The 12,681-nt window shown below is 46.5% G+C and overlaps 1 protein-coding gene across 1 annotated transcript in view; it reads left to right on the top strand.

The window, feature by feature from the left end:
* Positions 1 to 2,481: 2,481 nt before the first annotated feature.
* The window catches only part of DTD1 (D-aminoacyl-tRNA deacylase 1), a 211,890-nt gene continuing 201,690 nt past the window's right edge, over positions 2,482 to 12,681 (top strand). Inside the window, exon 1 of the mRNA XM_075338104.1 lies at positions 2,482 to 2,619. Coding sequence (XP_075194219.1) covers positions 2,577 to 2,619 — 43 coding nt within the window. The 5' untranslated portion in view covers positions 2,482 to 2,576. The remainder of the gene's footprint in view (positions 2,620 to 12,681) is intronic.

Raw genomic sequence — 12,681 nt, 5'->3', positions numbered from 1 at the left:
CTGGGGAGGGCTGTTACAGGCGTGATGAATCCCACAAAAACAAACAGACAAGGGAAAACCAAAGCACAACCCCCCTGCAAGCACACACAGGGGTAAAGACAATATGTGCTCAGGGAGAAATAAAGTACAGGGAGGAAATAAACAAATAATGAGGATATTTCCACAGCACACCAAATAACACTCAGCAGATCACCAAAAGCTGGTTCTCAATGCCCAAAGACTGGTATCGCAAGAGCTATAGTCGGAATGTAGGAACAGGTTCCACCATCTTCTAAAGGGCGGACGCGGCTGTGATAGGTCTTTAGCAACCTGTGACCATAGCAGCAATTCACAGGCAAGCAGGAATTAACTTCTGCTAGACCAATCACCAGTGAGCACAAAAACTGTTGATGTCCAACTCTGACTGAGCTACTCAAAAGCATGAGGTGGCGTGTCAGACTCTGCAGTGTGAACAATGTCAGAAGTTGCCATGACACCTGGTGAGTTTAGAGCAGAACACTACATGACAGTTTGTATCCATGGAGCCAGCAGCCAAGGAACCGCTGATCCACTGGGGTTGCCCTCTGTTGGCTACCTATCAGCGTGTGTGATTATCGCCACTTTCGGTGGCTTTAGTGAATACTTGGTGGCCGATCCAAGTTTGCTCCTCAAGGCCAGTAATAGGCACTGTGGAAACACGGGGTCAGTGGGTGCCGCTGGCCCGGCCGACTTTAGAAAAACAGCATGGCCCAGGGCTCATGCCAACTGAACGCCGGCCTCCTTAACCGTGGGCGGAACACTAACACAACACAGGGTGAGGGAATCACAATAATAAGACTTTATTGGATCCCCAAACAATTAATTTCACATAACACATAACCAGCAAAACACACAAATGTAACAGGCTACAGAGTCTCACCCTTCCGCTGGCTCACCAGGGATTAGAATGTCCATGCCTCAGAGCTTCCAGGGCTACTTACTCCAATCCAGCAGCACCCCGCTTTTGGCGGGCACCCACCGAGAATGAAATAACAATTTTCTCCCAACGTATTTCTGTATGACTGGATGGCGGGAGCCAAAAATGATGTTCTCTGGTGGGACCTATGTTCTCCAGTCCATGAACATTCCAGAGTCTTAGAAAATAAAGATATAAGCTGTAATAGCAGGATACAAACTAACAACTATAAACCTATACATGATGCTAAGACCAAGTGATCACTACAGTGTCCATTTTAAGATATCAGTTATCACTTGTCAGTTGTCACTGGTCAGATGTCAATTGTCACTTGTCAAGGGTCAGATGTCAATTGTCACTTGTCACTGGTCAGATGTCAATTGTCACTTGTCACTGGTCAGATGTCAATTGTCACTTGTCACTGGTCAGATGTCAATTGTCACTAGTCAGATGTCAATTGTCACTTGTCACTGGTCAGATGTCAATTGTCACTAGTCAGATGTCAATTGTCACTTGTCACTGGTCAGATGTCAATTGTCACTTGTCAGTTGTCACTGATCAGATGTCACTTTTCAGATATCAGTTGTCACTTGTCAAATGTCAGCTGTCAGTGTCAGTTATCAGATGTCAGTTGTCAGTTCTCAGGAGTCAGTCAGTTGTCAGAGTCAGTTGTCAAACAGGATATTTCTGATGTTTGACACTGATATATTGATCATGTCCTAAAATGGACACTGTAGACCCCACATTTTTCACACGTATAATCAAGGATTTCTAATAATAATAATAATAATAATAATAATAATAATAATTTCTGCTAGCCCAACCATAAAATTATTAACTCAATGGGTTTAGCTCCACTTAAATTAAATGAGGGGATAACAGCCTGTTACAATATCTTACAAGCTCGGCAGGCAGTGTGCTGTGCAGAACCTCAAAATCTCAAAGGGGCATTTCAGATCCCTGTTGCCAGCATTGGTTCTCATTGAATTACATGTTATCACTCTTTTTGCAGCTATCTGAAAACTTCAAATGTTCGTCAGAAGTATTTAACCTCTTTCCAACCATGCGATTATCATTATCATTATTATTGACTGCTCATATTTTACCCCTCCTTTACATAAAGCCATATTTTTTGAGTGCGGAGACATGATGTAAAAATGCAATTCTGATATTCAAAATTATAATAAAACCTATAAAAAATACATAAAAAACAGAAAACAGAAAAATAAAAAAAAGATACGACTTGAAAAAAGGAGGTAAAAAATAACCAGCATATGATGTGGCAAAATATCTGGTATAATTTGTGCTAAATTTATCAATGGTTTGCAATCTATAATAAATAAGTGCAAAAAAGATTTACTTTTTTTTTTTTTTATAAATTTCTCCAAGTATTAAAATTAAATTATTCCAGAAAACTGGTGAAATCACTGACATGCCCCATTTTTAGTATAATGTAAGCTAGGATGTGTTTTGCTCATACATAGGCAATGAGTGCTCCTGTACAGACAACACTATGAGGCTGCTATTATCACTTGTGTCCACGAGAGGGCGCCAGAATACCAAGCTACTTGTAGGAACCGGAGGTGCTGCCGAATTGATAGCTTGAACCGACTGCTCCTTTCTACTCCCCCAGCAGAGCACAATGAGAGCCGTAATCCAAAGGGTGACTAAGGCTAGTGTGACTGGTAAGTGCTGGCCACTAGCCTGCGAGATCAGGCCCGACGATGTGATGGGCACAGGGAATAGTTCTGTCACTCGTGTGTGATCATAGAGTCTCCTCCCAATGCAGTGCGGCAGGGAACTTCCTTCCTGTGAGCCGGCACAGACCTGGAGGCAGGTGTCATGTGTCAGCCGGGGCAGATCTGCACAGATATGGAGGCAGGTGTCATGTGTCAGCCGGGGCAGATCTGCACAGACATGGAGGCAGGTGTCATGTGTCAGCCGGGGCAGATCTGCACAGATATGGAGGCAGGTGTCATGTGTCAGCCGGGGCAGATCTGCACAGACATGGAGGCAGGTGTCATGTGTCAGCCGGGGCAGATCTGCACAGACATGGAGGCAGCTGTCATGTGTCAGCCGGGGCAGATCTGCACAGAGATGGAGGCAGGTGTCATGTGTCAGCCGGGGCAGATCTGCACAGACATGGAGGCAGCTGTCATGTGTCAGGCGGGGCAGATCTGCACAGACATGGAGGCAGGTGTCATGTGTCAGGCGGGGCAGATCTGCACAGACATGGAGGCAGGTGTCATGTGTCAGCCGGGGCAGATCTGTACAGACATGGAGGCAGGTGTCATGTGTCAGCCGGGGCAGATCTGTACAGACATGGAGGCAGGTGTCATGTGTCAGCCGGGGCAGATCTGTACAGACATGGAGGCAGGTGTCATGTGTCAGCCGGGGCAGATCTGTACAGACATGGAGGCAGGTGTCATGTGTCAGGCGGGGCAGATCTGCACAGACATGGAGGCAGGTGTCATGTGTCAGGCGGGGCAGATCTGCACAGACATGGAGGCAGGTGTCATGTGTCAGCCGGGGCAGATCTGCACAGACATGGAGGCAGGTGTCATGTGTCAGGCGGGGCAGATCTGCACAGACATGGAGGCAGGTGTCATGTGTCAGCCGGGGCAGATCTGTACAGACATGGAGGCAGGTGTCATGTGTCAGCCGGGGCAGATCTGTACAGACATGGAGGCAGGTGTCATGTGTCAGCCGGGGCAGATCTGTACAGACATGGAGGCAGGTGTCATGTGTCAGCCGGGGCAGATCTGCACAGACATGGAGGCAGGTGTCATGTGTCAGCCGGGGCAGATCTGCACAGACATGGAGGCAGGTGTCATGTGTCAGCCGGGGCAGATCTGTACAGACATGGAGGCAGGTGTCATGTGTCAGCCGGGGCAGATCTGCACAGACATGGAGGCAGGTGTCATGTGTCAGGCGGGGCAGATCTGCACAGACATGGAGGCAGGTGTCATGTGTCAGGCGGGGCAGATCTGCACAGACATGGAGGCATGTGTCAGCCGGGGCAGATCTGCACAGACATGGAGGCAGGTGTCATGTGTCAGGCGGGGCAGATCTGCACAGACATGGAGGCAGGTGTCATGTGTCAGGCGGGGCAGATCTGCACAGACATGGAGGCATGTGTCAGCCGGGGCAGATCTGCACAGACATGGAGGCAGGTGTCATGTGTCAGTCGGGGCAGATCTGCACAGACATGGAGGCATGTGTCAGCCGGGGCAGATCTGCACAGACATGGAGGCATGTGTCATGTGTCAGCTGGGGAAGATCTGCACAGACATGGAGGCATGTGTCAGCCGGGGCAGATCTGCACAGACATGGAGGCATGTGTCATGTGTCAGCTGGGGAAGATCTGCACAGACATGGAGGCAGGTGTCAGCCGGGGCAGATCTTGCAATGTTGCACTGGCAAAGCTCCTGAAGTGCCAAAACAACAGACCCCCCCCCATAAATGACCCCATTTTCCAAACTGCACCTCTCAATTAATTCATCTAGGGGTGAAGTGAACATATTTATTCCCCAGGTTTGTCACAGAATGTTATACCATTTGGCAATAAGGAAACAATAAATATATTTTAACCACAAAAATGTTGTTTTAGCCCCAGATTTTACATTTTTACCTGAGGAAATGGATAAAAAAGGCACCAGAATATGTCACCCAATATCTGCTGAACATGGCAGTACCCTACATGTAAGGGTATGTGCGCACGCTGCTTTTTACCTGCTTTTTACCTGCTTTTTTGCTGCTTTTTCTTCTGCGCTGTTTAATGCCAAAATGGATGTGTTCTTCTATTCAAGCAAAGTCTATGGGAATTTGGGTTTCTTGTTCACACTATGTTGTTCAAAATGCTGCCTTTTTGTGGCAGAACTTTGGTCAAAAACTCAGCTTTGCAGTGCAATACCCAAATGGCAAAAACAATTGACATGTTGCTTCTCTGAAAAGCTGAGTTTTTGACCAAAGTTCTGCCTCAAAAAGGCAGCATTTTGAACAACATAGTGTGAACAAGAAACCCAAATTCCCATAGACTTTGCTTGAATAGAAGAACACATCCATTTTGGCATTAAACAGCGCAGAAGAAAAAGCAGCAAAAAAGCAGGTAAAAAGCAACGTGCGCACATACCCTAACTGTACAGTACTGAAGCCACACGGCAAGACTTGTGAGGGACGTAGCACTGTTTGACACTTGGAGCACAGAGTTTCCTAGAATAGTTGTTGGATTCTATATATATAGACCCTAATTGCCAGAAAAGCTGTATCCTCCCAAGTGACCCCACTTTGTAAATTACACCCCTCTGGGAATTTTTCCACAGCTGTAGTGACGATTTTGACTCCATGGGTGTTTTCCAGAAACAAGCATCAATGGATGTTGCTGACTGTAAATTGCAAATCTGCCATTGTAGTGCCCAGTACATTGTAGTGCCCAGACAATGCTTCTGGAGAAACGCAATCCGTAAATTAAGTGGACTCTCCACACCACAGTAATGCCAAACACTAAATATATGTTAAATGTGGTTTAGGCACACTGCGAGCTCAGAAGGGTGTGGAGCATTTGGATTTGGAAGCACAGTATTCACTGGATTTATTCTGGGGGTAGCGCCATAGTGCTTTTCCAGAGCCTTTGTGCTACCAATAACGTAACCCCCCCCCTGCCTCCCCTATATTTATGTTAACAGATAATGGACCTGAGTGGTGTCTTGTTTTTTATTTTTTCTTGATTGAGTTGAAGTTTTTCTTGGGAACATTATACATAAAGTTTTGGATCACATTTATCCAGCGCTCTACACTGCGCTCTTAGGCCATGTGCGCACTTCGCGTTTTTTTCTGTGTTTTGGCTGCGTTTACAACTGCACTGTGTCATTGACAAAATGCATGCATTCTGATTTTCCAGCAAAGTCTATGACAATCATGCAAAATCTATGCGCACTATGCTTTTTCAAACGCAGCGTTTTGATTGTCAAAAATTTGTCAAAAACCCATACGTTTGCAGAAGCAGCATGTCAATTGCTTTTGCCATTTTGGCTGCGTTCTACACCCATTGAAATAAATGAGTTGTAGAAAATTGCTGCCAAAATGTTAAGCAGTGCGTTTGCCTTGCATTATTGTTGCGATCTGCATGTTTTTTTAACATAACAAAAGCAGGTCTTTCGGCTTTCTCTCACTGTCGGTCTGTCGGTCGGTCTGTTGGTCGGTCTCTCTCTCTGTCTCTATCTCTCTCTCTGTCCATGTCGGTCTATCCCTCCCACCCCCTCCCTCATACTCACCGATCCACGATCACCGGCGCAGCACTGCACGGCGTTCACACTGTGGTGGCTTCTTCTCTTTTGAAAATGCCGGCCGCTCATTAATCCATTACGTATTCCCTGCTTCCCCCGCCCTTTCGGCGCCTACGATTGGTTGCAGTCAGACCCACCCCACGCTGTGTGATAGCTGTCTCACTGCAACCAATCACAGCTGCCAGTGGGTGGGTCTATATCGTGCAGTAAAATAAATAAATACATAATTAAAAAAAACGGCGTGCGGTCCCCCCAATTTTGATACCAGCCAAGATAAAGCCACACGGCTGAAGGCTGGTATTCTCAGGATAGGGAGCCCGACGTTATGGGGAGCCCCCCAGCCTAACAATATCAGACAGCAGCCCGGAATTGCCACATCCATTAGATGCGACAGTCCCGGGACTCTACCCGGCTCATACTTTATTTGGAGTAAAAGTCAAAAAAACCCTCATTTACCACTTTATTAAACCCCCAAATACCCCTCCAGCTCTGACGTAATCCACAGAGGTCCCATGACGCTTTCAGCTCTGCTACATGAAGCTGACAGGAGCGGCAGTAGAACACGACCGCTCTCTATCAGCTCCACACATCAACTGAAGTGAGCCGTGCGATCAGCTGTGCCCTCATTCAGGTGACCCGCGGACACAGCTCTCGGGTGGAGGACTGCAGCTGTGGCCGCGGGTCACCTGAGTGACGGCACAGCTGATCGCGCGGCTCACTGCAGTCACTCAGGGGATTTGCGGTCACCTCTCTTTCCTCCCGACCGCAAATCTCCTTTTCCCGGCGAAACATTAAAGGAGAAAAAAAAAACGCAAAACGTTCTTTTACAGGAATCCGTTACTTTATTAGCACACTATTTGCAATGCATCTGTCACATGCCTCACACAACACACTCTGACAGATGCCTCACAACACAAGTGTGAAAGCAGCCTAATGTGTGCGGGGGGCGTAATGCGGGGTGGGTGGAGCAGAGCGGGGCCATGGCGCTGAGAACGTCAGTGCCGGGGACTGCATGGCTGGGGACAGGTGACTATCCAGGTGTGTGTGTGTGTGTGTGTGTGTTCGTGTGTTCGTTCAGTGTATACAGGTGGAGGGGGTGGAGCTGAGTGTGGTAATGTGTGTGTAGGGCGGAGGGGGTGGAGCCGAGTGCGGTAATGTGTGTGTGTGTGTAGGGCGGAGGGGGTGGAGCCGAGTGCGGTAATGTGTGTGTGTGTGTGTGTAGGGCGGAGGGGGTGGAGCCGAGTGCGGTAATGTATGTGTGTGTGTAGGGCGGAGGGGGTGGAGCCGAGTGCGGTAATGTGTGTGTGTGTGGAGGTGGTGGAGCTGAGTGCGGTAATGTGTGTGTGTGTGTGTAGGGCGGAGGGGGTGGAGCCTAGTGCGGTAATGTGTGTGTAGGGCGGAGGGGGTGGAGCCGAGTGCGGTAATGTGTGTGGAGGGCGGAGGGGGTGGAGCCAAGTGCGGTAATGTGTGAGGAGGGCGGAGGGGGTGGAGCCGAGTGCGGTAATGTGTGTGGAGAGCGGAGGGGGTGGAGCCGAGTGCGGTAATATGTGGGTAGGGCAGAGGGGGTGGAACCGAGTGCGGTAATGTGGGGGGGGCGGAGGCGAGCGGTGGGTATGTGTCAGCTGGGTTCCCGGTGTGGGCTCCCTGGGGTGCAGCACTCACCGGGAAGTCAGGGCTCCGTGTGGGTGTGGGGAAAATAGATATATAGATACTTTTGTAGAGAATGCTTTCCAAGTAATGACTGCCTGAAGTCTGGAAGCCATGGATGTCACTAAATGCTGGGTTTCTTCCTTTGTGATGCTTTCCATGATTGCTTGTCTATGGGTCTTTCTACCTTAGGTTTTGCCTTTATCATGTGAGATGCAGCTCTAAGGGGTTGAGATCTGGTGACTGACTCGGCCATTGCAAAATATTCCACCTTTGTCTTCAAAATCTCCTGGGTTGCTTTCGCAGTATGTTTTGGGTCATTATCTGTACTGTAAAGCGCCGTTCAATCAAGCTTGTTTCATTTGGTTGAATCTGAGCAGAAAGTATCTTCCTGTACACTTCAGAATTCATTCGGTTGCTTCTGTCTTCAGTCACATCATCAGTAAACACTAGTGACCAAGTGTCATTGGAAGCCATGCATGCCCGGCCATCACTCTGCCTCCACCATGTTTTACATTGGATGTGGTGTGCTTTGGATCATGAGCTGCTCCAAGCCTTCCCCATGCCTTCTTCTTCCCATCATTTTGGATCAGATTGATAAACTGCGGTTGATACAGGGTCTTATTCCTTCATCGCTGTTTTAAAATACCGATCGGGAATAAGTCTATAGTGGCCACCACTGCAAACAGTCCTGCGGGTAACAATTGTACAATGACAACTGACACCCGCGAGCATCGGTCCTGATCGATTTTGGTACTGATCGTGGCAGATTAATCCCTTAAGTACCGGTGTCAATCACGATAACTGTATTTAAGTGTTTAAAAGTGGGTTAAAATAACCTTTTTGATAGTATTGGCTCTCACGATCGTAATTTAGGGTGCCAATCGCTGCCATGGTATCCCTAAGGTCATCTGATGACACCAGGATACAGTGGCCTGTTAGATTCTGCTATTAGCAGTATCTAAAGGTCCAGTCACACTAAGCAACTTACCAGCGATCCCAACAACGATAGGGATCGCTGGTAAGTTGCTAGGAGGTTGCTGGTGAGCTGTCACACTGCGACGCTCCAGCGATCCCACCAGCAACCTGACCTGGCAGGGATCGCTGGAGCGTGGCTACACGAGTTGCTGGTGAGCTCACCAGCAACCAGTGACCAGCCCCCAGTCTCCTAGTTACAGCACACATCAGGTTAATTAACCCGATGTGTGCTGCAGCTAAATGTGCACAGAGCAGGGAGCAGCGCACACTGAGCGCTGGCTCCTTGCTCTCCTAGTTACAGCACACATCGGGTTAATTGCCTGATGTGTGCTGCAGCTAAATGTGCACAGAGCAGGAGCCGGCAGCACAGGCAGTGAGAGCGGCGGAGGCTGGTATCAAAGGTAAATATCGGGTAACCAAGGACAGGGCTTCTTGGTTACCCGATGTTTACATTAGTTACCAGCCTCAGCAGAAGCTGGCTCCCTGCTCACTGCACATTAGTTGTTGCTGTCTCGCTGTCACACACAGCGATCTGTGCTTCACAGCAGGACAGCAACAACTAAAAAATGGCCCAGGACATTCAGCAACAACCAACGACCTCACAGCAGGGGCCAGGTTGTTGCTGGATGTCATACACAGCAACATCGCTAGCAACGTCACAAAAGTTGTTCGTTACCAGCGATGTTGCTAGCGATGTTGCTTAGTGTGACGGGGCCTTAACAGGCTGTGTCAGTGAACAACTGACAGTTCTCCTGCACTGTACACCAGTACCAGTGATTAAACAAAAAAATATTCATGTCCCGAAGTGGGACTAAGTGAAAAAGTTTAAAAAACAGTTAAAAAATGTAAAAAGAGCACAAAAAAGCACACACGTCACAAAAAAAGTTTTGTCACTAAAACGTAGCAATTGTGTTAAAACAAAAATATACAAAAATAGCATACTCCTAATCTGTATCACCACGTACGGAACGACTCAAAGTATAAAACTGTCTTTCCATACAGCCAAAACCTTAAAAAAAAAAATAAAAATAAAATGACAAAAATTTCACTTTTTCATCATACTGACACACAAAAATTGAATACAAAGTGATAGTCACATGCAAAAAAAAATAATGGATCATTTGGCTAAAAAATAAGTTACAGCTCTCAGAATATGGCAATACAAAAACAAATATATACACAGTACAGACCAAAAGTCTGGACACACCTTCTCATTCCAACAGTTTTCTTTATTTTCATGACTCTGAAAATTGTAGATTCACATTGAAGGCATCAAAACTATGAATTAACACATGTGGAATGAAATACTTAACAAAAAAAAGTGTGAAACAACTGAAAATACGTCATATTCTAGGTTCTTCAAAGTAGCCACCTTTTGCTTTGATTACTGCTTTGCACACTCTTGGCATTCTCTTGATGAGCTTCAAGAGGTAGTCACCGAAAATGGTTTTCACTTCACAGGTGTGCCCTGTCAGGTTTAAGAAGTGGGATTTCTTGCCTTATAAATGGGGTTGGGACCATCAGTTGTGTTGTGCAGAACTCTGGTGGATACACAGCTGATAAGGGGGCTTTACACGCTGCGACATTGCTAACGATATATCGTCGGGGTCACGTCGTTAGTGACATCGCAGCGTGTGACACCACGAAGAGACGATCAACGAGCGTTAAAACGTGAAAAATCATTGCTCCTTGACACGTCGCTCCTTTTCCAAATATCGTTGCTGTTGCAGGTATGATGTTGTTCGTCGTTCCTGCGGCAGCACACATCGCTATGTGTGACACTGCAGGAATGACGAACATCTCCTTACCTGTGTCCACCGGCAATGAGGAAGGAAGGAGGTGAGCGGCATGTTCCGGCCGCTCATCTCCGCCCCTCCTCTGCTATGCTTACAAAAGAGGCGGTTCGCTGGCCAGAGCGACGTCGCAGGGAAGGTAAGTTCGTGTGACCGGTGCTAGCGATGTTGTGCGCCGCGGGCAGTTATTTGCGGGGCGGGTGCGCTCGCTAGCGATATTGGTACCGATATCGCAGCGTGTAAAGTACCCTATAGTCCTACTGAATAGACTGTTAGAATTTGTATTATGGCAATAAAAAAGCAGCTAAGTAAAGAAAAACGCGTGGCCATCATTACTTTAAGAAAGTGGCAAAAACCATCAAACGCTACAGAGAAACTGGCTCACATGAGGACCGCCCCAGGAAAGGAAGGCCAAGAGTCACCTCTGCTGCGGAGGATAAGTTTATCCGAGTCACCAGCCTCAGAAATCGCATGTTAACAGCAGCTCATATTAGAGACCAGGTCAATGCCACACAGATTTCTAGCAGCAGACACATCTCTAGAACAACTGTTAAGAGGAGACTTTGTGCAGCAGGCCTTCATGGTAAAATAGCTGCTAGGAAACCACTGCTAAGGACAGCCAACAAGCAGAAGATACTTGTTTGGGCTAAAGAACACAAGGAATGGACATTAGACCAGTGGAAATCTGTGATTTGGTCTGATGACACCAAATTTGAGATCTTTGGATCCAACCACCGTGTCTTTGTGCGACGCAGAAAAGGTGAACGGATGGACTCTATATGCCTGGTAGCATGAAGCATGGAGGAGGAGGTGTGATGGTGTGGGGGTGCTTTGCTAGTGACACTGTTGGGGATTTATTCAAAATTGAAGGCATACTGAACCAGCATGGCTACCACAGCATCTTGCAGCGGCATGCTATTCCATCCAGTTTGCGTTTAGTTGGACCATCATATATTTTTCAACAGGACAAAAACCCCAAACACACCTCCAGGCTGTGTAAGGGCTATTTGACTAAGAAGGAGAGTGATGGGGTGCTACGTCAGATGACCTGGCCTCCACAGTCACCAGACCTGAACCCAATCGAGATGGTTTGGGGTGAGCTGGACCGCATAGTGAAGGCAAAAGGGCCAACAAGTGCTAAGCATTTCTGGGAACTCCTTCAAGACTCTTGGAAGACCATTTCCGGTACCTCTTGAAGCTCATCGAGAGAATGCCAAGAGTGTGCAAAGCAGTAATCAAAGCAAAAGGTGGCTAATTTGAAGAATCTAGAATATAAGACATATTTTCAGTAGTTTCACACTTTTTTAAGTATTTCATTCCACATGTGTTAATTCATAGTTTTGATGCCTTCAATGTGAATTTACAATTTTCAGAGTCATGAAAATAAAGAAAACTCTTTGAATTAGATGTGTCCAAACCTTTGGTCTGTACTGTATATTTTAAATATTGTTAATTGGTAAATGTAGAAAAGCATAAAAAAGTGATACAAATCTGGTTTCGCTGTAACCATATGAACCCGTAGAATAAATTGGTCTCATCACTTTTACCGCAGGGTGAAGAGCATAAAATAAAATAAGATAAAAACAATAACCAAATTTTATTCACACTGCATCTGAAAAATATGAATAAAAAGTGATTAAAAAATGTTATATATCCCAAAATGGTGCTAAAAAAAAATCAACATGTCATGCAAAAAATGAGCTCTCATACAGCTCTGTTTGGCGAAAAATAAAAAGGTTAAAGCTCTCTAAATATGGCGACATAAAAAATAAAAACGTTTTTATTGTGTGATTGAAGCAAAACATATATATATATAAAAAAAAAAAGATGTATGTCTGGTACCTCCTGTAATCACACTGACACGAAGATTAAAGTCGTCTTAACACTTCTACCATACAGTGAACCGCTTAAAAATAAGAACTACTCCTGTACTATAAAAATCGGAATAAGGCTGGTTCGTATTTATGCTGCTCTCACTTACTTTGGGGTTTCCATGTAAAATTCCAAAAAATGTGATTCAGACAAAGCCCCCGACAGAGCCACT

Source organism: Anomaloglossus baeobatrachus, chromosome 3, assembly GCF_048569485.1.
Source record: "Anomaloglossus baeobatrachus isolate aAnoBae1 chromosome 3, aAnoBae1.hap1, whole genome shotgun sequence".
NCBI lineage: Eukaryota > Metazoa > Chordata > Amphibia > Anura > Aromobatidae > Anomaloglossus > Anomaloglossus baeobatrachus.
The sequence above is the reverse complement of the archived record's forward strand: the minus strand, read 5'-3'. Positions and strand labels throughout refer to the sequence as shown.